Below are 26,301 nucleotides of genomic sequence, written 5' to 3'. Positions count from 1 at the left end.
ACCTTTCCTTACAAGTCCCCTACATGTCTCACAATTGGTATCGGCTTATTTTTGGTTTCAGTGTGTACCCTACTACTGAAATGGCCAACCCCTTGAAACTTTCAAACTAGTATATCTCATGAAGGAATATTTTACCAAAAAATGAATGTCATATTCTTTGATCAGCTCATCAAGAGCTATCGATTGCCGTCGAAAAAAAATTCTATCTGTCTTAGTTCAAAAGATGATTTTTTGTGCCGTAGGCCAACTTTCTAACGTTACCAGTTAGAAAGGAGCAAAGGATAAGCTCCAATTCCTTTAGCAATGATAGAACTTTTAAAGTTTAAGAGGTATATCTAATAACATTTCTCTACCCCAATCCCAAATCCGAAAAAACAAATGATAAACCCAGCCGAAATCACGGCAGCAATTTCGGACCCTTGGGAAAATGCCGCTTTTTGCTTCTGTAAATTTTTCTATTTATCACTCAAAGAAGATATATTGGCTGTGGGACCGGGTAAATGCCGCATATATGTTACACTTATAGATTTTAGTCTATCTTCTATTTGAAAGTGGTGCCTGCCTGCTTGCCTGCTAGAACGGAGCTTTCCACTTGAAAGCAGAAACATGGTTTGATGAAACGAAAGCTTGGCTCCACAACTTCAGATACTCTTCTCTGACATAGGCTACATAACTCCACTACACTTCGCACACCATATGCTCTGGCTCGTGGACAAGCAAAAACCATCCTTTTTGGCCCTAGGCAAGAGTTTCGCGGATCTTTCTAAAATGTAATGCCATATTCATCAATCCGTAAAAACTGCACAGGTTAGACCCTTACTAGTTTCAAGGAATAAGCTGACATCGGCGGCATAGGAAAAAAAACCGGGACAAAACCAAAGTCTTGCTCTCGCAACACAATACACACCTTTTTTCCCTCCCAACATTACTTTTGGCTTCATACGTACCCCGACATAAAGCAATACTTTTCAAAAGGCTTTATTATATCATTTCAGAACAAGTTCTTTTCTTAATATTCCTCCTAACGCCTTTTATCAAGTTGAGGTACACATCTTTTTTTACTCCCAACATTACTTGTCAACTTTATGCAAACCCCAACACATAGCAATTCCTTTTTTCGGAACGAGTGATTTTCCTAATATTTCCCCTAGCCAGTTTTAAGTTAGAATACACACATTTTTTCACACCTGACATTACTTTTCGGCTTTAAGTAGATCTCAACACAGAGCAATACTTTTCAAAGGGCTTTATAATTTCATTCCAGAACAATTGCTTTTCTTAATATTCTTCCTAAAACCATTTTTGAGTTTGAGTACACATCTATTTTCACTCCAAACGTTTCTTTTCGACATTGTGCATACTTTAAAACCAAGCGATATTTTTCAATAGGCTTTATTATATCATTTCAGAACAAGTTCTTTTCTTAATATTCCTCCTAACGCCTTTTTTCAAGTATAGGTACACATTTTTTTTTACTCCCAACATTACTTTTCGACTTTTTGCAAACCCCAACACAGAGCAATTCCTTTTTTCGGAACGAGTGATTTTCCTAATATTTCTCCTAACCAGTTTTAAGTTAGAATACACACATTTTTCTACACCTGACATTACTTTTTGGCTTTAAGTATATCCAAACACAGAGCAATACACATCTATTTTCACTCCAAACGTTTCTTTTCGACATTATGCATACTTTAAAACCAAGCAATATTTTTCAATAGGCTTTATTATATCATTTCAGAACAAGTTCTTTTCTTAATATTCCTCCTAACCTTTTTTTTTCAAATTAAACTACACATCTGTTTTACCCCCAACATTACTTTATGCAAAGTTCTTTTCTTAAATTTTCTTCTAATCCCATAATTTCAAGTTTGAGTACTAATCTTTTTTCACCTCCAACATTACTTAATGCAAAGTTCTTTTCTTAATATTCCTCCTAATCCCATAATTTCGAGTTGGAGTACTAATCTTTTATCACTCCCAAATATTCCTTTTCGACTTTATGCATACCCTAACACCTTTCAAAAGGCTATGTTATATTATTTTGGAACAAGTTCTTTTCTTAATATTCCTCCTAATCCCATAATTTTCAAGTTGGAGTACCATTTTTTTTTTCACTCCCAACGTTATTATTTGACTTTATTCATATCCCTGCACCGAGCAATACTTTTCAAAAGGCTTTTTTATATCATTTCAGAACAATTTTTTTCTTAATATTCCTCTTTACACCGTTTCTTCAACTTGGAGCATACATCTTTTCTTTGAAAGCCAACGTTACATTTCGAATTTTTGCATACACTAATCCCAAGCACTACTTTTCAAATAGTTATGTATATTGGTTTTGTCTTACACCTTCAGTAAACCTAGGTTAAGGATACAAGCATGTATTTCCCTACACAAATAGCTCAGGATCTTCAATATATAATAGACAACACGGCCGCCAGGGGACTTGAGGCGCTAGGGGACTTGTCAATATAACAGGTGCTTTTTATAGATCTCTTGTCCCTAGGGGCATTTCTCAAACCCTTTGTCCAGAAAGTGCAATAGATGAATTGAAGATAAGCAAGACTAGAGCCTCGAATCCTCTATAGGCTGTGTTTTCCAGTATATGTTGAAGATCCCGAGCTATTTGTTTAGAGAAATTCCTGCTTGTATCCTTAACCTAGGTTTATCGAAGGTGTAAGACAAAATTAAAATGTAAAATAAATTTATTATAAGATTATAGTACAAAACCTATTAAGCATATCTATAATGAGATTTATCGTAAAATGACATATGGGAGCTCTTACAGAACGAATTCAGATGTTTAAAATCCCTTCCCTGGAAGGATCCCTTTTGCTCTCTCTTGAAGGGGCACTTTTTCAATTCTCTTTGTTCGTATTCATTGTTACATCCTGCCTTATACACATTCTTCTGTGGAGTTTCATCTCTGTCTTCTCTAGTGTATTTTGGGATATCTCTGTAGAAAAATCCCTGTTTTCTTACCGTCTTATTTTCATGTTTCTGTTTTTTTTTCTGGCATAACGAAACTCTTTTTTGCGTGACCCTCCTTGTGCCCTGTGAAAATTTATCTTTATATCTTCTCGTCATTTCTTCCAGATTCTTCTCGTCTATTCTAGAGTCTACGATAGCTAAATTTGTTGTACTAGCCTCATAAGAATTGCTGAAATCCTGATAATTCCCTTTATATATAGAACAGTCGTAATAAAAAGATATTTCTAACTAAATATGTTCATCCATGTTAACACAAAGCAGAATCTTTTCAACTGAATCAAAGTTTGTCTGGGGTTACATAGGAAATCCCTCTGGAAGGGCCTAATATATCGAAATTAGTGCTACAAATCCCCTAGTGGTGGAATTGTAAACCAAAGTTCCTGGTAGGGATACCTAGACTAGCGGTATGAATCCCAAGCGACACAAACTTTTACGTCTTTTACAAGTTCTTTTATGCTCCGTCAGTATGGGAAGAAGGCCAAAAATGTTTCGGATATTTGACTAACTCTCTATTGGTCTTTACTAAGGCAAAGTCGAAAAGGTGTCGGCTTATGTGGATCTAACCCTTAGAACATCATAGAGAAATGTCGGATAATGACGTAATGGAGCTCGGTGTAAGAGTATAAGCAAACTTGGTGTCGGGTTATGATGATCTAACCCTTAGATTATCATAGAGAGATGTCGGATAATGACGTAATGGAGCTCGGTCTAAGAGTGTAAGCAAACGTGAAAACTACTGAAAGAGCTGTAAAAGATAAGAAAATATTGGACATTAATATTACAAATTCTTTTGAAAGATATAGCTTGATGTAGGAGTGTAAGAACAGATGAAAACTGGTTAAAGAACTGCAAAATAACTTTTTCTGAAATGATATTATGGAGCCTTTTGAAAAGTATTTCTTGGTGTTGGGATATGCATAAAGTCTAAAAGAATGGTTGTGGGTAAAAAAGATGTGTATTTCAACTTGAATAAAATGGGTGATGAGAAATGTTAATAGAAGAATGAAATGGTATTGTAAAGCGTTCCGAAACGTATTGCTAAAATCGAGATATGTATAAACCCGAGGAAATAATAAAAATATGAAACAAATATTAAAATACTGAAAAAATCAGTTAAAAGCTTCAAAATATATAGCAGAAAGGCTTAGTTCAAAGAAAGTCGAACTTAAAAGCCTTTTGAAACTGAGTGACAGCAAAGATCTCTCGAAAAAATGTCTTCTGAAGAAGGGCTCTTGAAAAAAACCCTCTTTACAGCCGTGCGGGTAGATTGGTTTTATAGGAGTGTACGCAAGTGTGAAAAGTATCGTTAAAAAGCTGTAAAAGAAAAAAGTTATTGTAAATTAATGTTGCGAATGCTTTTGACAGGTCTAGCTTGGTGTGGAAGTGTAAGCAAAGTTGAAAACTGTTTCAACTGCAAAAGAAAAAAACAAGCTGTTTGACATTTTTATTACGAAGGCTTCTGACAGATGTTGCCCGGTGTAGGAGTGTAAGCACAGATGAAAACAGGTTAAAGAGTTGTAAAAGAAAAAGCTATTGTACATTAATATTGCAAAGGCTTTTGATAGGTGTAACTCGGTCTAGGAGTGTAAGCAAAGTCAAAACAGTTTAAAGAGCCGTGAAAGAAAAAAAGCCATTGGTTAATGAGCAATAAAAGAAAAAAGAGTGTTTGAAGTTAATGAAATTATATCTTGCGACTAGTATAGCTTGGTGTAGGAATGTAAGCAAGGTTGAAAACTGGTTAAAGAGCTGTAAAAGAGAAAAGCTATTGTAAATTAATATTACAAAGTCTTTTGACAGATATAGCTTGGTGTGAGAGTGCAAGCAAAGTGGAAAAGTTGCTAAAGAGTTGTAAAAGAAAAAAAGTTATAGGAAATCCATGTTACAAAGGCTTTTAACAGATGTGGCTGGGTATAGGAGAGTAGGCAAAGTTGAAAACGGTTTCAAGAGTTTTAAAAGAAAAAAAAAGTACATTAATATTGCGAACGCTTTCGACATGTATAGCTCGGTGTGGGAGTGCAAGCAAAGTTGAAAACTGTTTAAAGAGGTGTGAAAGAAAAAAATTTATTGATTAATGAGCAAAAAAAGAAAGAAATGTTTTAAGTTAATAAAATAATGTCTTATGTTTAGTATAACTTAGTGTTGGACTATTGGCAAAGCTGAAGATCTAAAGTGGTGAGGTTGCTAAGCATTTGGATAAGTTCTTTTCACATTCGCCTTTTCGCAAATTACAGAGTGACCATTGCAGATAATTTATAGGTCCTGCAGTAAAGAGAGTAATAGAAAAACATAATATCATTCATTACCATACCTATTCGCAAATAAAGTGTAGCATCGCTGAACGAGTAGTTCGTAGTTTAAGACTAAAAGTAAACCAGCATTTTTCGCAATTTAATACCTTTCCGTTTCTGCCTAACCTTGAATTCCTAGTTCAAACTTATGATAATTCCACACATGGAAGTCTTGGTAAAATCGCCCCCGTTGAGGTTGGACTGCATAACACTTCAGAAATATTAAATTTTATGCAAAAGGAGAAACTACCCCAAGATAAACCGCGATTTCCGATCGGATCTTTTAATTTTTCTTTGGGGTGGGGGCTCCTCAAAATTATCAGAAATACCATACTCTTTCAAGACTGATTCGATAAGTTCATCCGTTTTACATACGCAAGCTTCAACACGTCGTAAGACGTGTAACGTCGTAACTTCGCTAGGATCTACAACCTTTTGGCATATAAGATTTGCTGGAATTCTAAACATCTGGTAGCAGAAAAGATTTTTGCATTCGTTGCGGGGTTGTATCTCCCATGTAGAAAATGAATAAACAATCAAGAGAGATAAAACTCTACAAAAAAAAGAGATAAACTTAAAACGAAACGACGGCCAGTAGAATTAAAAGACTAAAACAACGCGGATTTTTCACCTGTATAAAACAAGGCGTCTTCAGCACAAGATAGAAAATTAAAAGAAAACTAATCTAAAAGCAAATAAAAACCACCACCAAATATAATAAATACAATTGTCGCTACTTATCCACGAAGGGAAAAGCAGCTATGCGAGTTACTTCAATGAGAATCAAAGAGCAACTGAGGAAAAATTTATGAAAATTGAAACTTAGTTAATTATTCTGTTGCGAAATAATCCTCTTGTAAGCCAACATTGAAGCAACTCTTTTTGGTCTAGTGGTTAATCTTGTCCCCTGGTGATTGTGTAAAATTTGAATTCCCCCATCGACTATTGGTTCATTTTTTAAAAGAGTATCATAAATTGGGTCAATATTTAAATTCCCTGTGTCTCTATTTATTGAAATATTAGCAAATATATGTTTTTTAATTTCTATAGCCTCCCTCGCCCACTGACAAAAACCTCTATCATTAGAAATAGCTGTAGCCTCATCAAATTGTATAAAATGTTCAGGATAAAAGAATGTGTCGCTACACTAAAATGAAACTATCCTACCTCCAAATGGGCGTCGATTCAAACTATCCTACGTCCCAAACCGCTGCTTTTCAGGAGAGCTATTTGAAGTTTTAAGATTATTTTTCCAGTACTTCAAAAAGAGGTTTTAGGGGAACAACTGGACTGTAGAGTTTCTTTCGTATTGGCTATGTATTAGTGAATATATTTTTTACCTACTTAGGCCAGAACGTCAAAAAAACTGGATATAGGATGGTAGTTATATTATCTACATCGGAACAAGACAATCCTAAGTCCAATTTTTGGACATAGGATAGTTACAAATCTGAGAAGCCCTGCTGAAGGAAGGCACAGTCCATCCTATGTCCGTATTATATCAAATATTTCACCATATATTATTTTAATTCATATTCAAAGTATGACAAAATGAAAAATTACTATTCGAAGTATCAAAAGAGAAAAATAAAACGAAGTTAATCAGAATCATCCGACTCCGCAGAACGTTATTTTAAACAATTGAACGGAAGGTCTCTGAAAAACTGGTGATAAGCTTCAGGAATCAAATTTTTTTTACAAAGATCTTGAATATCGCGGTACACTCTTTCGCGAATTGGAACTGGACCAGAATACAGCTTTTGCAAATTGCACGACCCAGCTGACTTCTTCACTGAAGCTTTCCCCCTTCTTGACCTCCTGATTGTTTCAATCATCTTGATGTCTTTAGCTGCCCAGCTGGTCCGTACAATAATCATGTCAGGCAATGTGTAATCAACTTTCAACATTCGAGATTTCTGTGAAGTTCACTTTAACCCCGTTAAGATCGACGTTAAAATTATCACTGGTCTCTCTACATAGCTTATCAAGATCAAAGAAATCAGACATTCCCATTTCCTTTACTTTGTAAGGACTCTTCAAACATGCACTTTTTGCAATCTGAAACCACTGAGAAGGCACAAACACTGTTTGGTTCTTGGCAAATCTCTCGATTGCAGCATGGACCGAATCGTTTTGATTTTGCGTGTGCCCGGTTTCAAGATACATTTGAGTAATTTCTACCTTAAATTTACCGGCACAGTGTAAATAAAGGGAAACAAGGTTCTTGTTCTTGTTTTGTCCTCCGCAATTGTCACTTATGAAAACGAATTTTTTTGCTCCTTTTTCTACGTTACTCACAATAAAGCTGTAAACACAACTCCCGATTTCTGACAAGCCTCTTTTAGCAGTGCCTGCATGCCACATGTAGCAGTTTCCTTAGCGAGTATTGCAGTTATAGATACTGAGATTGTAACAGTCAAGTTTCGACTTATAGTAATAAGAAGAAACTTCTCTACGCGGACACTGTAGGACCTTTTGTAAGTCAAAGCACGCTATGATAATCCTTTCAGGGTCCATCTTTCCTCTCTCTTTTTCCTCTGCCATAAACTTTCTACTTTCTTCCTTGTTTCTGATGTGCTCACTGTGCTGTATAGTCAACTGTTCTTTCATCTGCGGGCTAGCATTGTCCATCGCAACACACTTGTCACATTGGTCTTTTTTGGGACGGAAAAAGCTGAGATAGAACTCATGCTGAAAAATCTCTTTGTATTTGTCGGATCTCGCAGCTTGTCTATTGTTTTCCAGGCACCACTCTCGATAAAGTCTATAAAGGTGAGCATGACTCTTGATCCCACCTTCCAAATACTGAGATTTAGATCTAGCTCTGCAGTAATGGCTTGGTGCTTTTTTCAAAAGTTTTATATGCTCCCTGCAGGATTTAAGTTCTCTTATATTGGTGAATCTGCGGGATTCCTCTTTTCGACCTCTTTCATCCCTTTTCGAAGCTCCCGTACCAGGCACTTTTTTCTTCAGCGCAGTTTTCACCATCTGTTCAGAAATTCCTAGCGTATTTACGAAAAACAGTCGACAGACTTTCTCAGGTTCCTCATTAATGCACAAGGAATACGCTACTGAAAACACCCTCCTCTCTGCTCTCTCAGTGTCATTGTTCTGTCCCTCTGTTCCTTCTTCATGATTATCATTATCGCTTTTATGTATCCTAGAACGTTTTTTTTTCGCTTGACTAACTTGCGGAAGTATGTAGTCTCTTTGTCTATTAATATCACCCAATTCCCAGTAAGACCTGAAAATGCTTATTCGAGTCTCTTCCGGAATTCCTTCATAACACTTCATCCTGCACTTACAAGGCACTTTCATAGTCCTTTCTGGCACAGTCTTTCCTTTGCTACTAATGTGTTTAATGCCACCATTCAACATCTTCTTTGCTATGTATCTTTTCCAGCTGGAAGATCTTCTCTTCCTCTTCTTTCCCTGGGCAGTAGGACTTTCTTCTGTTACACTAAGTTCACCAGCAGACGCACTGTCATTTTCCTCTACTCCACTAAGTTTATTAGCAGAGATAGTCCCATTCTCTTTTATTCCACTAAGTTCAAAAGCAGATGAAGCACCAGTAATGCCTAGCTCACAAAAGTTCTCGGACTCATCCTGAATGGTAGTTTCGCTTGCACCTAAGGCAGAATCGTTATGCACAGAAAGATCTGCACTAGAGCCTTGCTCATTAATTTGAAAGAACACGACAAGATTCAGAATAGGAGTGTCTGACACATTAGGAGCGTCAGGAATGCACTGCATCATTTCCAGGTCAAGACTAGTCTTTACCGTCAAATGTGAATCTGCACCGGTTTCATTTGTTTCAAACGAGCTGCCAGCTTCTGTGGTCATGGCCCATAGCATTCTTCCCAACTCCCCTGAGTAAATTACTGAGGTTTCTGGGGGACTCAAATAATTTGCGTTAGAGTTGCAGTCAGATTTGTCAATGTCATACATAAGTACTGTTTTTTAGGGCAGTCAAATCTTATGTTGAAGCCCCGATAACTGCAGCAACAGTGAGTTAAATAAAATAAGCTTTTTATGTTGTTTAAATTGTTGGCAGATTTAAAGGTTGCCACGTTAGATGTTTAGAGAAAATCTGATGTCACTGAATCACAGATGTTGACAATACTGTATGGCTTTATGTTTACTATTTATGTGTTTATTATTTATTATTTATATGTTTACTATTTATAGTGCGATAGGTCAGGCTTAGAGTGCCAACAGGTATCCAACGTTTTGCATAGGGTATCCAAAATTCAGGCTTTGTGGTTGACTGATCTACCTAGGAATGAGCTGACGTGACTGGCCAGAGTCGCCAGAGGGGACCTGAAGAAATCCACAATATCTAAGGAAAGCACAATACCTAAATGGTCTACTGTCTAATGTTATAGTAACATTGAAAAGACAAAAAAAGGGACAAGAATAAGAATCAGGCAATTTTCTCATACCTTTCCTGGCCTTCTCTCTAGCTAGTTCCATTAGCATTCTTCCTCTATTCATTTTGCAACTTCACCCTTCCTTCATAATTGCAATATTTTACTATAAATATTGATGATGGTGAAGGCAAACGTTGCCATCAAACTATCCCATGTCCAAAAAGACGTATCGATACTTTAGAATGGCAATATCCTAAGTCCTAACAAACTATCCTATGTCCTGCAACTCATCAAAATTTACTGCTTGAAACTAGCCCAAGTCCAAATAAGGACATAGAATAGTTTCAAGGTGTGAGAAAAGCAAATTTGCAACATAAGATAAGAAAGAAAAAGCCTTTCTAGTGGCGTAGGGCCAATTCTGACTGCAAATTTGGATTCAGCACACAATTTAGCACTAGATAGACCGTAAATCAATTTTTTCCATTTTTGGACATAAGATAGTTTGATTCGTAGCACATTTGGAGGTAGAATAGTTTCATTCCAATGTAGCGGTGTGTTCAGTTAGAGCCAAAACAAAAGTTTCGGGAGGCTTTCTTAGTTGTAGGGTTTTTCTATTGAGTTGCAATGCTCAATAAATCTTTCAGTAAATTGTTGGTGAGTTCTACCAATATAAAACTTTCCACAGGAACAAGGAATTTTATATACCCCACTAACTTAATCTCCCCGGGTAAAATCCTCTCTGGACCACATATGTTCGCAGTAGGGGGGGGGGTATGTGGCCTAGCCAGAAAAACAAGGTTAAAGGATTGTCTCTTACGGACACATGTGTTGTACAACTATTTGATTAAAATCATTAAAAATAAACCAAAAATAAATAAATTATAAACTATATATATATGAAAAAAATAAAATAAATAAATAACTGAATTAAAAAAAATAATAGATAAATATAAATATAAAAAAATAATAGTAACAAATCAATATTATAAAAAAATAATTACAGATAAATAAAAATCTAAAAGAAAAATTATAATAACAAATGCAATATTATAATATCTCATATAATAATTGATTAATTAGTGAAAAAATGAAAACTCGTTATGGTGAAACACTAAAAGTTGACTTCATTAGACAACCCAGTGCTACAAGAAGGCACAAAAAATAAGTAAGAACCGGTGGTTAAGCCAATATGGTAACAGTGTGAAGAGAGTTAGTACTACGCTATTTCACATTACAGTCATTGTTATTGAATCATTGTCTCGCTGAAGCCGTGTGCGTGCATTTCAACCTTTTTTGTGTGTGTGTGCAGTTTTGTGAGAGTTACTCTGAAAAATTCACATCTAGATGTTATAAAATCGTCATTTTAAATATTTAACCTTGAAATCTCTCCTGACCCCATTTGGCGTCACGACCCTTAGTTTACGAAAAATTAAGCAAAGAGAAAACAGGTTTTAATTTCGACAAAGCAGTGAACAAAAATAGAATATAAAAACAAAAATACACTTTAACAAAAAAAAATAATTCGAATATTTCATCCCCATGTCCGGGAGCCTTTCTCAACGGAAAAAAAATACAGGCGACAAAAAAAAAATGTTTTTTTTTAAAAAAACAACACACAAAAAACCACGACAACTGAACACACGAAAAAAATAATAAATAAATAAGAACAACTCACGTTATAAATAAAACTCCCAGAAGTGATGGTAATAATTTCAGACATCACCAAAGCAAATGTTTATAATGAAATCCTTAGTTTAGGAAGGCTTGGCTTAAAGTTTTAAGCTAAAACCATCAGGACATGAGACGGGTGGTTTCACTAGACCGAAAAGAACGAATATAAATACTACTACTGTTTCATTTTGTATAAAATAATAAATATTACTACTGTAAATATTTTTATTTACAGTAGTGCCATCTCTAATACTACTGCCATCGGCCATACTATTGCTTCTGCTGCAATGCCTACTGCTATTGCTAATTCTAAGCATATTAATTAAACTTTCTGAAAATGGTGAGGACGGGATTGAACTGAATGGAGACACGCTATTTACATATGGGTTATGAATGGGGTGTGTAGTGTATCTGAAACATTTCATATGTAGTGTATCTGACATTTTTTCGAGAGATCTTTGCTGTCACTCAGTTTCAAAAGGCTTTTAAGTTCGATTTTCTTTAAACTAAGCCTTTCTGCTATATATTTTGACGCTTTTAACTGATTTTTTTAGTATTTTAATATTTGTTTCACATTTTTATTATTTCCTCGGATTTATACATATCTCGATTCAAGCAATACCTTTCGGAACGCTTTACAATACCATTTCATTCTTTTATTAATATTTCTCATCACCCATTTTATTCAAGTTGAAATACACATCTTTTTTACCCACAACCATTCTTTTAGACTTTATGCATATCCCAACACCAAGAAATACTTTTCAAAAGGCTCCATAATATCATTTCAGAAAAAGTTATTTTGCAGCTCTTTAACCAGTTTTCATCTGTTCTTACACTCCTACATCAAGCTATATCTTTATCAAGCTATATCAACATCGAGCTATATCTTATTTTTATTTACAGTAGTGCCGTCTCTAATACTACTGCCATCGGCCATACTATTGCTTCTGAGCAAATCCTACTGCTATTGCTAATTCTAAGCATATTAATTAAACTTTCTGAAAATGGTGAGGACGGGATTGAACTGAATGGAGACACGCTATTTACATATGGGTTATGAATGGGGTGTGTAGTGTATCTGAAACTCTCAAGGCTTGAGACTTTTAGCTGAACAATGGAACTAAATTAAAGTAGCTTAAGTGCATCTAGGTCGTCAATATATCCTTGCAGGATATCTTATATCTTAGGAATCTAATATCCTATATCTAATAATATCTTAATAATAATAATATAATAATTAATAATAATATCTTATATCTAATATCTTAGGAATACAACATGGTATAAAATAGAATCTTACACGAAAAGGTTATGCTGCTTATATATGTATGCTACTTGTCAATAAAACCCCTCATCAATACCTCAAGGCCAACTGAGAATTTTTAGTTGAAAATTTCAAGGCAGATAATGTTAATAATTCTGCTCTTACAGTTGAAATAAATCAAAAGAGTAATTAAATCCAGTTGTCAAAATAGAAAAGATACAATGTTTTAGGAATGGTAATTAAATGCAAATTATGTTATGGTATTCAGAAGCATTGAGAGTGTCAGTACTGTCTTGTTCAAATGATGGAGCTGTTCTGTTTAACGTAAAACTTTTAGTTTTTATTTAAACTTCTAGTTTTCTCTTATATGTTTTCACTTTTACTCGAGGAATAGGTTTCGAGAAGAGGCATAAATTAAAAAAAAAGGTTAAAAAAGCATTGATATTTGAAAGTAGGTCAAGCTGTCTTTGGGTAAAAGATAAGTATATGAAGAAAAAGAAGATATATTGCGTAAGAAGTCTTTTGATAAACTTTTCAAGGAGTCCAGCTATAAAATAAAGATGACAAATTGACTCAGAGCAAAAACTAAAAGATCATAAAATACCAAAACAAGTCAACAGTAAAATAAAAATGATTTTCTTGTTGGTAAAGGGGAGGGCATGAAATCTCTAATCTATATTTCGACGTTGATGATTTCAATTGTATACTTTTTGTTTTCGATTTTTGTTTATGTTTCACCCAAGTGGTGAGTCACCCATCAATTTTTTTCCGGTCATGTCTTAAGCTTCTTCCTACTATGGGTTGTGATTTGTTTTTTATGGGTAGCTATTACTTCAAGTATAGTGAATTAACGTTTCGACAGAACTAACTATAATTGACCGTTATTTCCGCGATATTTTTTAGTTTTATATTTGATTCTCTTTGAAACCCTTCTTGTTCTTATATTTACAAGATATTTAGATGCTAGAAGGCCCAGTTCATCTTTACTCATCCACTGACTACCCTATTAAAGTTGCGGCATATTAAATATTTACAATGCATTTCAACGCATTATAAGAAACAAATTTGTTATGTGTTTTTATATTATGTTTACTCTGATTTTTTGTAGAAGCTGAAGATACATCCTCAAATGATGACAAAGATATTTTTGGAAGCACATATTCTATGTTATTAATGAAACATGAAACCAGTCTTTTTGCTGTTGCCCCTGACATTTCTACAGATTGTAAACTTAGTGCTGACCAACTTAAACGGGAGGCGAATATTGACGAAGATAAAGGTATGCTTCAGGTTTGATGATCTTGTGTATTTCTGTTTTTCCAAATGAAAAGGTGTAGCTTACTTTTCTTTTGCATCTGTTTGGGGCGTAAAAATGTGTCTTTGTTAAATCTGGGCGTACTGGTTGCATTAAAAAAAAAACATTTAGTAAGTAGTAGACAAGGTTGGTTTCAACTAGGGCATAAAACTATCCATCCCAATGAAACCCCTCTATAAAACGATATACTAAATTTTCTTTTGAGCTTTTTTCTAGCTTTTACAATTCTAGAACTATTTCAAAATTTAAAACATATGAGGTAATTTCTGTTGTTTAGGGTGCAGTGATTTAGCTATGTGTACAAGGAGTGTGAGCGATAAAAGTAATATGCCAGTATGTCTTTCCCTACTCACAGCAATTTATTCAAACAAGGCTTTGGTTTCACTTACTTTTATGGTAATATTGTCACCAAATAAGTGGATACTGTATATGGAGTGCAATCAGCCTTTTTGCTGCAAGGATCATTTTAGAAATAAATAAAACACGCATTGTTCATAAATTTTAACTGTTCCAAATTGAAAGCGGATTATGATCTTTATTAGTTGGATAAAATTATCTGAGATTTTATTTGTTTTTTTTGCTACTAATATAGTATTTTTATTAGCTTTCTTATCATCACAAAGTTGAAGATTTGTTAAAATCTTAATTTTTAAGAATTTATAAATACCAAACAAAGAAAGGAATAAGGAATTTGTACTATAATAGGAATGATGCCTCAAATTGGATTTTATAAATATGTAACCAAGGTAAGAGCAATTAAAATTAAATTTTAGTAGCCGTGTAAGGTTTGAACTGTTAAAAGCTGAGTTTCATACCATATAAAATAATGGCTAAAAAGCATAAGAATCGGAGATTTATTTTTGTGAATTTTATATTATTTTAGTTTTCCCAGCTACAACGCTCTATGATAATGGTATCAACAAAGAAGGTGGTGAATTATCCAGCATGCCAGGTCTTAAAAGCAGAAATGAAGAAATGTCTAAGTGTCTAAATGACGAAACGAATTTGAATTATCAACATCAGGGGCCAAACAGCACTTATGTATTTACTGAAAATAATGTTTTGAATATAATGTTAGAAAATAATGTTAAGAAAAAACGTTTTGAATGTGATAGATGTGACAAAAAATTCAGCAGAAGATCTAACCTATCCAGTCACCAAAGAACTCATACTGGAGAAAAACCTTTTGAATGTGATATATGTGAGCAAAAATTCAGCGAAAAGCAGAGTCTATCCTTTCACCATAGAACTCATACTGGAGAAAAACCTTTTGAATGTGATATATGTGAGCAAAAATTCAGCCAAAAGCAGCATCTATCCAGTCACCAAAGGACTCACACTGGAGAAAAACCTTTCGAATGTGATAGATGTGACAAAAAATTCAGCAGAAGATCTAACCTATCCAGTCACCAAAGGACTCACACTGGAGAAAAACCTTTTGAATGTGATATATGTGGGAAAAAATTCAGCGAAAAGCAGAGTCTATCCAGTCACCAAAGAACTCATACTGGAGAAAAATCTTTCGAATGTGAAATATGTAAAAGATGGTTTTCTCATAGTTACGCTTTGTCTCGTCATCAGAGAACTCATACTGGAGAAAAACCTTTTGAATGTGATATATGTGAGCAAAATTCAGCGAAAAGCAGAGTCTATCCTGTCACTATAGAACTCATACTGGAGAAAAACCTTTTGAATGTGATATATGTGAGCAAAAATTCAGCCAAAAGCAGCATATATCCAGTCACCAAAGGACTCACACTGGAGAAAAACCTTTTGAATGTGATATATGTGAGCAAAAATTCAGCGAAAAGCAGAGTCTATCCTTTCACCATAGAACTCATACTGGAGAAAAACCTTTTGAATGTGATATATGTGAGCAAAAATTCAGCCAAAAGCAGCATCTATCCAGTCACCAAAGGATTCACACTGGAGAAAAACCTTTTGAATGTGATATATGTGAGCGAAAATTCAGCCGAAAGCAGCTTCTATCCAGTCACCAAAGGACTCACACTGGAGATAAACCTTTCGAATGTGTTAGATGTGATAAAAGATTTAGCCGAAGATCCTACCTATCTACTCATCAAAGGACTCACACTGGAGATAAACCTTTCGAATGTGATAGATGTGGGAAAAAATTCAGCGAAAAGCAGAGTCTATCCTGTCACCATAGAACTCATACTGGAGAAAACCTTTTGAATGTGATATATGTGGGAAAAAATTCAGCCAAAAGCAGCATCTATCCAGTCACCAAAGAACTCATACTGGAGAAAACCTTTCGAATGTGAAATGTGTAAAAGATGGTTTTCTCATAGTTCCGCTTTGTCTCGCCATCAGAGAACTCATACTGGAGAAAAACCTTTCGAATGTGATAGGTGTGAGAAAAAATTCAACCAAAGATCCCAACTATCTTATCATCAAAGAACTCACACTGTGGTAAAACCCTTTTTGTATGTCAGTGTGTAAGGGTTTTGTATGTTGAGGAAACTTTCTTAATAAAACTATCAAAGAATTCAGTTTAGAGCAAAATTTTTTTTGTATGTATACAATTTTGTTTCATGTGGAAAATTTTGTAAACAAAAATATATTTGAAAACACTTTTTTAAATGTCAGCAATGCATAATTATCAGTTTTTCAACATGTTTCTTATTACATTTGTAAAAGATTTGTCTTTTTTTAACAGTTTTATCAAATATAGTGCTTTATCATAGTATAGGAAAAATTACACAAGAAGTCTACCATTCGTGTGAAATTTCACGTTAGAGCACAAAATGACCGGAGTTGAATTTCACAGCATACTTAAGACAAGATGACGCCTACAAACTATTTTCTCTAAATTATCTTGTTTTCCATAATTTTTTCTTTAATTTCATTTCTGATCAAACAATTCGTGGTAACGAATCCAATTCAAAAGGTTATATGTGAATTTTTGCTCACATATATCACATTCCAAAGGTTTTTCTCCTGAGTGAGTCCTTTGCTGATTAGATAGGTTAGATCTTCTGCTGAATTGTTTGTCACATCAGTAATTCAATCTTTAAAAAAGGAGATTAACGACAAATCACACCATCAGATTCAGCGTTTGCAGCTGTTATCTACCAAAATGTGGAATTTTTATATTTTTTGATTTTCGACAGATCACGGATGCGTGTTTATTTGTTTTTGATTTTTTAATTCCCTGGAATCTATACCTAATCCCTCTTTTAAAAAAATTTGTGATTTTAACCAAGATTATATTTGACACATTTGAAGTTTGATGTGTTTTGAAAAGTTGTTTACATTTGTCTTTTCCATGCGGCTTGCAGAATAAAAGTCCATAAATTTGATGAAACTTATCAAATATTTCAAATGATATATATATATAGATATATATATATATAAATATATATATAAGACTAGCTGTTGGGGTGGCGCGAAGCGCCACCCAAACACCTAGTTGCTGGGGGCACTTCGTGCCCCCCCAAGCCCCCCCCGCGCGCGTAAGTAGTTACGCGCCATATTAGTTACACGCCATTGTAGTTGTGTCCCTGTGTCCCACCTGTGAATATATATATATATATATATATATATATATATATATATATATATATATATATATATATATATATATATATATATATATATATATATATATATATATATATATATATATATATATATATATATATATATATATATATATATATATATATAAAAATAAGTTGTCTGTCTGTGTGTCTGTCTGTGGATCAGGTGATGTCATGTTTCTGTGTCGGCTGACGTCATGAAGTTAGTTGTCGTCATTTTTGCTATGACGGTGACGTCATTAAAGATATTAAGACATATATGTTCACGTAGAAATCTATTAATGTTTAAGTTTAAAATGACTGATGAACTTACAATGGCAAAAGCCGATGAAGATGCTCAAAGAGTCTATGCCAAAAAACTTGCTGCTGATAGAGAAAGTCAGAAAAGAAAGCGTGCCGAGGAATCAACGTCCCAAACCGCTGCTTTTCAGGAGAGCTATTTGAAGTTTTTAAGATTATTTTTCCAGTACTTCAAAAAGAGGTTTTAGGGGAACAACCGGACTGTAGAGCTCTTTCGTATTGGCTATGTATTAGTGAATATATTTTTTACCTACTTAGGTCAGAACGTCAAAAAAACTGGATATAGGATGGTAGTTATATTATCTACATCGGAACAAGACAATCCTAAGTCCAAGTTTTGGACATAGGATAGTTACAAATCTGAGAAGCCCTGCTGAAGGAAGGCACAGTCCATCCTATGTCCGTATTATATCAATTATTTCACCATATATTATTTTAATTCATATTCAAAGTATGACAAAATGAAAAATTACTATTCGAAGTATCAAAAGAGAAAAATAAAACGAAGTTAATCAGAATCATCCGACTCCGCAGAACGTTCTTTTAAAAAATTGAACGGAAGGTCTCTGAAAAACTGGTGATAAGCTTCAGGAATCAAATTTTTTTTACAAAGATCTTGAATAAAGCGGTACACTCTTTCGCGAATTGGAACTGGACCAGAATACAGCTTTTGCAAATTGCACGACCCAGCTGACTTCTTCACTGAAGCTTTCCCCCTTCTTGACCTCCTGATTGTTTCAATCATCTTGATGTCTTTAGCTGCCCAGCTGGTCCGTACAATAATCATGTCAGGCAATGTGTAATCAACATTCAACATTCGGATTTCTGTGAAGTTCACTTTAACCCCGTTAAGATCGACGTTAAAATTATAACTGGTCTCTCTACATAGCTTATCAAGATCATAGAAATCAGACATTCCCATTTCCTTTACTTTGTAAGGACTCTTCAAACATGCACTTTTTGCAATCTGAAACCACTGAGAAGGCACATACTCTGTTTGGTTCTTAGCAAATCTCTCGATGACAGCATGGACCGAATCGTTTTGATTTTGCGTATGCTCGGTTTCAAGATACATGTGAGTAATTACTATCTTAAATTTACTGGCACAGTATAAATAAAGGGAAACAAGGTTCTTGTTCTTGTTTTGTCCTCCGCAATTGTCACTTATGAAAACGAATTCTTTTGCTCCTTTTTCTACGTTACTCACAATAAAGCTGTAAACACAACTCCCGATTTCTGACAAGCCTCTTTTAGCAGTGCCTGCATGCCACATGTAGCAGTTTCCTTAGCGAGTATTGCAGTTATAGATACTGAGATTGTAACAGTCAAGTTTCGACTTATAGTAATAAGAAGAAACTTCTCTACGCGGACACTGTAGGACCTTTTGTAAGTCAAAGCACGCTATGATAATCCTTTCAGGGTCCATCTTTCCTCTCTCTTTTTCCTCTGCCATAAACTTTCTACTTTCTTCCTTGTTTCTGATGTGCTCACTGTGCTGTATAGTCAACTGTTCTTTCATCTGCGGGCTAGCATTGTCCATCGCAACACACTTGTCACATTGGTCTTTTTTGGGACGGAAAAAGCTGAGATTGAACTCATGCTGAAAAATCTCTTTGTATTTGTCGGATCTCGCAGCTTGTCTATTGTTTTCCAGGCACCACTCTCGATAAAGTCTATAAAGGTGAGCATGACTCTTGATCCAACCTTACAAATACTGAGATTTAGATCTAGCTCTGCAGTAATGGCTTGGGACTTTTTTCAAAAGTTTTATATGCTCCCTGCAGGATTTAAGTTCTCTTATATCGGTGAATCTGCGGGATTCCTCTTTTCGACCTCTTTCATCCCTTTTCGAAGCTCCCGTACCAGGCACTTTTTTCTTCAACGCAGTTTTCACCATCTGTTCAGAAATTCCTAGCGTATTTACGAAAAACAGTCGACAGAATTTCTCAGGTTCCTCATTAATACACAAGGAATACGCTACTGAAAACACCCTCCTCTCTGCTCTCTCAGTGTCATTGTTCTGTCCCTCTGTTCCTTCTTCATGGTTATCATTATCGCTTTTATGTATCCTAGAACGTTTTTTTTTCGCTTGACTAACTTGCTGAAGTATGTAGTCTCTTTGTCTATTAATATCACCCAATTCCCAGTAAGACCTGAAAATGCTTATTCGAGTCTCTTCCGGAATTCTTTCATAACACTTCATCCTGCACTTACAAGGCCCTTTCATAGTCCTTTCTGGCACAGTCTTTCCTTTGCTACTAATGTGTTTAATGCCACCATTCAACATCTTCTTTTCTATGTATCTTTTCCAGCTGGAAGGTCTTCTCTTCCTCTTCTTTCCCTGGGCAGTAGGACTTTCTTCTGTTACACTAAGTTCACCAGCAGACGCACTGTCATTTTCCTCTACTCCACTAAGTTTATTAGCAGAGATAGTCCCATTCTCTTTTATTCCACTAAGTTCAAAAGCAGATGCAGCACCAGTAATGCCTAGCTCACAAAAGTTCTCGGATTCATCCTGAATGGTAGTTTCGCTTGCACCTAAGGCAGAATCGTTATGCACAGAAAGATCTGCACTAGAGCCTTGCTCATTAATTTGAAAGAACACGTCAAGATTCAGAATAGGAGTGTCTGACACATGAGGAGCGTCAGGAATGCACTGCATCATTTCCAGGTCAAGACTAGTCTTTACCGTCAAATGTGAATCTGCACGGGCTTCATTCGTTTCAAACGAGCTGCCAGCTTCTGTGGTCATGGCCCATAGCATTCTTTCCAACTCCCTTGAGTAAATTACTGCTCAAATAATTTGCGTTAGAGTTGCAGTCAGATTTGTTGCCAGTAGTTGTCACTGCCGAACCTGGAAAAAAAGAAATTGTTACGTCAATGTCATACATAAGTACTGTTTTTTAGGGCAGTCAAATCTTATGTTGAAGCCCCGATAACTGTAGCAACAGTGAGTTAAATCAAATAAGCTTTTTATGTTGTTTAAATTGTTGCCAGATTTAAAGGTTGCCACGTTAGATGTTTAGAGAAAATCTGATGTCACTGAATCACAGATGTTGACAATACTGTATGGCTTTATGTCTACTATTTATATGCTGCAAATATTCAGCCTATTCAGTTCAGTTCACTTAATGCTACCAAACTCTATAAAATAAACGGGCAGTATCCAGGATGTATAGAAGACTTATATCCAGGAAGTCTAGAAAACTTGTAAACTACTAATGGACTTGTAAACCTATAAATCCTACTCTAAAAAATATTTAGACTGAAGTTTTTACAGCTACAAGCAACAATCTCACTCTCTTTTACAACATCCGAGCTATCATGGCTCATTTGAACCTATTAACGCCACTGTCCACCAGTAATACAGGTTGTCCGGCACATTTTAGTAGTCACATCGACCATTTCATATTCCCCACTGTAGAGCTAGTGAACAGGCAGAAGGGATGATGTTAAGTTTGACCTAAGAGATGGTGTGTAACCAGTAAGACTTTATCAGTATTAGTGGAAAGGTCAGATAATACTGTAATAGTAGATCAGATGTTGTAAAATCGAATCCCTCAGTTCTAGTGGGCACAGTGCCAGTGATGGGTATAGCTCAGGGATGGCAGCAACCATACATTTAGGTACTCTACCCCAGTCTGCCACAAATCCCAGATTTTTGGATACTCTTTGCAAAACGTTTGATATACCCAGCATTTGGCATAGATACCATATGCCAAACGCTGGCCTATTCCTAACGCTGGATACCCTATGCCAAACAGTGGATATCTGTTGCCAATAAAGTATTGATGATGTGACTGAAGCTCAAAAATGAACCAATCAGATTTCACCCATAGTGAGATAGGTCAGGCTTAGAGTGCCAACAGGTATCCAACGTTTTGCATAGGGTATCCAAAAATCAGGCCTTGTGGTTGACTGATCTACCTAGGAATGAGCTGACGTGACTGGCCAGAGTCGCCAGAGGGGACCTGAAGAAATCCACAATATCTAAGGAAAGCACAATAACTAAATGGTCTACTGTCTAATGTTATAGTAACATTGAAAAGACAAAAAAAGGGACAAGAATAAGAATCAGGCAATTTTCTCTTACCTTTCCTGGCCTTCTCTCTAGCTAGTTCCATTAGCATTCTTCCTCTATTCAATTTGCAACTTCACCCTTCCTTCATAATTGCAATATTTTACTATAAATATTGATGATGGTGAAGGCAAACGTTGCCATCAAACTATCCCATGTCCAAAAAGACGTATCGATACTTTAGAATGGCAATATCTTAAGTCCAAACAAACTATCCTATGTCCTGCAACTCATCAAAATTTACTGCTTGAAACTAGCCCAAGTCCAAATAAGGACATAGAATAGTTTCAAGGTGTGAGAAAAGCAAATTTGCAACATAAGATAAGACAGAAAAAGCCTTTCTAGTGGCGTAGGGCCAATTCTGACTGCAAATTTGGATTCAGCACACAATTTAGCACTAGATAGACCGAAAATCAATTTTTTCCATTTTTGGACATAGGATAGTTTGATTCGTAGCACATTTGGAGGTAGGATAGTTTCATTCCAATGTAGCGGTGTGTTCAGCTAGAGCCGAAACAAAAGTTTCGGGAGGCTTTCTTAGTTGTAGGGTTTTTTTATTGAGTTGCGATGCTCAATAAATCTTTCAGTAAATTGATGGTGAGTTCTACCAATATAAAACTTTCCACAGGAACAAGGAATTTTATATACCCCATTAACTAAATCTCCCCGGGTAAAATCCTCTCTGGACCACATATGTTCGCAGTGGGGGGGGGGGGGGGGTATGTGGCCTAGCTAGAAAAACAAGGTTAAAAGATTGTCTCTTACGGACACATATGTTATACAACTATTCGATTAAAATCATTAAAAATAAACCAAAAATAAATAAATTATAAACTATATATATATGAAAAAAATAGACAAATAAATAAATAACTGAATTAAAAATAATAATAGATAAATATAAATATAAAAAAATAATAATAATAAATCAATATTATAAAAAAGAAATAATAACAGATAAATAAAAATCTAAAAGAAAAATTATAATAACAAATGTAATATTATAATATCTCATATAATAATTGATTAATTAGTGAAAAAATGAAAACTCGTTATGGTGAAACACTAAAAGTTGACTTCATTAGACAACCCAGTGCTACCAGAAGGCACAAAAAATAAGTAAGAACTGATGGTTAAGCCAATATGGTAACAGTGTGAAGAGAGTTAATACTACGCTATTTCACATTACAGTCATTGTTATTGAATCATTGTCTCGCTGAAGCCGTGTGCGTGCATTTCAACCTTTTTTTTGTGTGTGTGCAGTTTTGTGAGAGTTACTCTGAAAAATTCACATCTAGATGTTATAAAATCGTCATTTTAAATATTTAACCTTGAAATCTTTCCTGACCCCATTTGGCGTCACGACCCTTGGTTTACGAAAAATTAAGCAAAGAGAAAACAGGTTTTAATTTCGAAAAAGTAGTGAACAAAAAAAGAATATAAAAACAAAAATACACTTTAACGAAAAAAAAATAATTCGAATATTTCATCCCCATGTCCGGGAGCCTTTCTCAACGAAAAAAAAATACAGGCGACAAAAAAAAAGAAAAAAATGTTTTTTTTTTTAAAAACAACACACAAAAAACCACGACAACTGAACACACGAAAAAAAATAATAAATAAATAAGAACAACTCACATTATAAACAAAACTCCTAGAAGTGATGATAATAATTTCAGACATCACCAAAGCAAATGTTTATAATGAAATCCTTAGTTTAGGAAGGCCTGACTTAAAGTTTTAAGCTAAAACTATCAGGACATGAGACGGGTGGTGTCACTAGACCGAAAAAAACGAATATAAATACTACTACTTTTCATTTTGTATAAAATAATAAATATTACTACTGTAAATATTTTTATTTACAGTAGTGCCATCTCAAATACTACTGCCATCGGCCATACTATTGCTTCTGCTGCAATGCCTACTGCTATTGCTAATTCTAAGCATATTAATTAAACTTTCTGAAAATGGTGTGGACGGGATTGAACTGAATGGAGACACGCTGTTTACATATGGGTTATGAATGGGGTGTGTAGTGTATCTGAAACATTTCATATGTAGTGTATCTGACATTTTTTCGAGAGATCTTTGCTGTCACTCAGTTTCAAAAGGCTTTTAAGTTCGATTTTATTTAAACTAAGCCTTTCTGCTATATATTTTGACGCTTTTAACTGTTTTTTTAGTATTTTAATATTTGTTTCACATTTTTATTATTTCCTCGGATTTATACATATCTCAATTCAAGCAATACCTTTCGGAACGCTTTACAATACCATTTCATTCTTTTATTAATATTTCTCATCACCCATTTTATTCAAGTTGAAATACACATCTTTTTTACCCACAACCATTCTTTTAGACTTTATGCATATCCCAACACAAAGAAATACTTTCCAAAAGGTTCCATAATATCATTTCAGAAAAAAAATATTTTGCAACTCTTTAACAAGTTTTCATCTGTTCTTACACTCCTACATCAAGCTATATCTTTATCAAGCTATATCTACATCAAGCTATATCTTATTTTTATTTACAGTAGTGCCGTCTCTAATACTACTGCCATCGGCCATACTATTGCTTCTGTTGCAATGCCTACTGCTATTGCTAATTCTAAGCATATTAATTAAACTTTCTGAAAATGGTGAGGACGGGATTGAACTGAATGGAGACACGCTATTTACATATAGGTTATGAATGGGGTGTGTAGTGTATCTGAAACTCTCAAGGCTTGAGACTTTTAGCGCTAATTTTACCACTACTTCTGCCTGAACAATGGAACTAAATCAAAGTAGCTTAAGTGCATCTAGGTCGTCAATATATCCTTGCAGGATATCTTATATCTTAGGAATCTAATATCCTATATCTAATAATATCTTAATAATAATAATATAATAATTAATAATAATATCTTATATCTAATATCTTAGGAATACAACAAGGTATAAAATAGAATCTTACACGAAAAGGTTATGTTGCTTATATATGTATGCTGCTTGTCAATAAGACCCCTCATCAATACCTCAAGGCCAACTGAGAGTTTTTAGTTGAAAATTTCAAGGCTGATAATGTTAATAATTCTGCTCTTATAGTTGAAATAAATCAAAAGAGTAATTAAATCCAGTTTGTCAAAATAGAAAAGATACAATGTTTTAGGAATGGTAATTAAGTGCAAATTATGTTATGGTATTCAGAAGCATTGAGAGTGTCAGTACTGTCTTGTTCAAATGATGGAGCTGTTCTGTTTAACGTAAAACTTTTAGTTTTTTTTTAAACTTCTAGTTTTCTCTTATATGTTTTCACTTTTACTCGAGGAATAGGTTTCGAGAAGAGGCATAAATTAAAAAAAAGGTTAAAAAAGTATTGATATTTGAAAGTAGGTCAAGCTGTCTTTGGTTAAAAGATAAGTATATGAAGAAAAAGAAGATATATTGCGTAAGAAGTCTTTTGATAAACTTTTCAAGGAGTCCAACTATAAAATAAAGATGACAAATTGACTCGAGCAAAAACTAAAAGATCATAAAATACCAAAACAAATCAACAGTAAAATAAAAATGATTTTCTTGTTGGTAAGGGGGGGGGCATGAAATCTCTAATCTACATTTCGACGTTGATGATTTCAATTGTATGCTTTTTGTTTTCTATTTTTGTTTATGTTTCACCCAAGTGGTGAGTCACCCATCAATTTTTTTCCGGTCATGTCTTAAGCTTCTTCCTACTATGGGTTGTGATTTGTTTTTTATGGGTAGCTATTACTTCAAGTATAGTGAATTAACGTTTCGACAGAACTAACTATAATTGACCGTTATTTCCGCGATATTTTTTAGTTTTAAATTTGATTCTCTTTGAAACCCTTCTTGTTCTTATATTTACAAGGTCTTTAGATGCCAGAAGGCCCAGTTCATCTTTACTCATCCACAGACTACCCTATTAAAGTTGCGGCATATTAAATATTTACAATGCTTTTCAACGCATTATAAGAAACAAACTTGTTATGTGTTTTTATATTATGTTTACTCTGATTTTTTGTAGAAGCTGAAGATACATCCTCAAATGATGACAAAGATATTTTTGGAAGCACATATTCTATGTTATTAATGAAACATGAAACCAGTCTTTTTGCTGTTGCCCCTGACATTTCTACAGATTGTAAACTTAGTGCTGACCAACTTAAACGGGAGGCGAATATTGACGAGGATAAAGGTATGCTTCAGATTTGATGATCTTGTGTATTTCTGTTTTTCCAAATGAAAAGGTGTAGCTTACTTTTCTTTTGCATCTGTTTGGGGCGTAAAAATGTGTCTTTGTTAAATCTGGGCGTACTGGTTGCATTAAAAAAAAAAAACATTTAGTAAGTAGTAGACAAGGTTGGTTTCAACTAGGGCATAAAACTATCCATCCCAATGAAACCCCTCTATAAAACGATATACTAAATTTTCTTTTGAGCTTTTTTCT

The 26,301-nt window shown here is 34.6% G+C and overlaps 2 protein-coding genes across 3 annotated transcripts in view; one reads left to right on the top strand and one right to left on the bottom strand.

Moving 5' to 3' along the window:
- The window catches only part of LOC136024704 (neuronal acetylcholine receptor subunit alpha-10-like), a 644,557-nt gene that overhangs the window by 359,592 nt on the left and 258,664 nt on the right, over positions 1-26,301 (bottom strand). The window lies entirely within an intron of this gene.
- LOC136041473 (zinc finger protein OZF-like) lies at positions 13,299-17,068 on the top strand. The gene is made up of 3 exons (XM_065726203.1): positions 13,299-13,869; positions 14,789-15,530; positions 15,572-17,068. The coding sequence occupies exons 1-3, from the start codon at positions 13,755-13,757 to the stop codon at positions 16,188-16,190; spliced, it is 1,476 nt and encodes a 491-aa protein (XP_065582275.1). The 5' UTR covers positions 13,299-13,754; the 3' UTR covers positions 16,191-17,068.

This window comes from Artemia franciscana, chromosome 1 (assembly GCF_032884065.1).
Source record: "Artemia franciscana chromosome 1, ASM3288406v1, whole genome shotgun sequence".
Lineage (NCBI taxonomy): Eukaryota > Metazoa > Arthropoda > Branchiopoda > Anostraca > Artemiidae > Artemia > Artemia franciscana.
This window is presented reverse-complemented; position numbering and strand designations above follow the sequence as displayed.

Bases quoted from the DNA above. Each gene is read 5' to 3' on its own strand.
- LOC136041473 (XM_065726203.1), top strand. From the start codon at position 13,755: ATGTTATTAATGAAACATGAAACCAGTCTTTTTGCTGTTGCCCCTGAC. The intron at 13,870-14,788 runs GTATGCTTCAGG...ATATTATTTTAG, and splicing joins GAATATTGACGAAGATAAAG to TTTTCCCAGCTACAACGCTC. The intron at 15,531-15,571 runs GCAAAATTCAGC...CTGTCACTATAG, and splicing joins TTTGAATGTGATATATGTGA to AACTCATACTGGAGAAAAAC.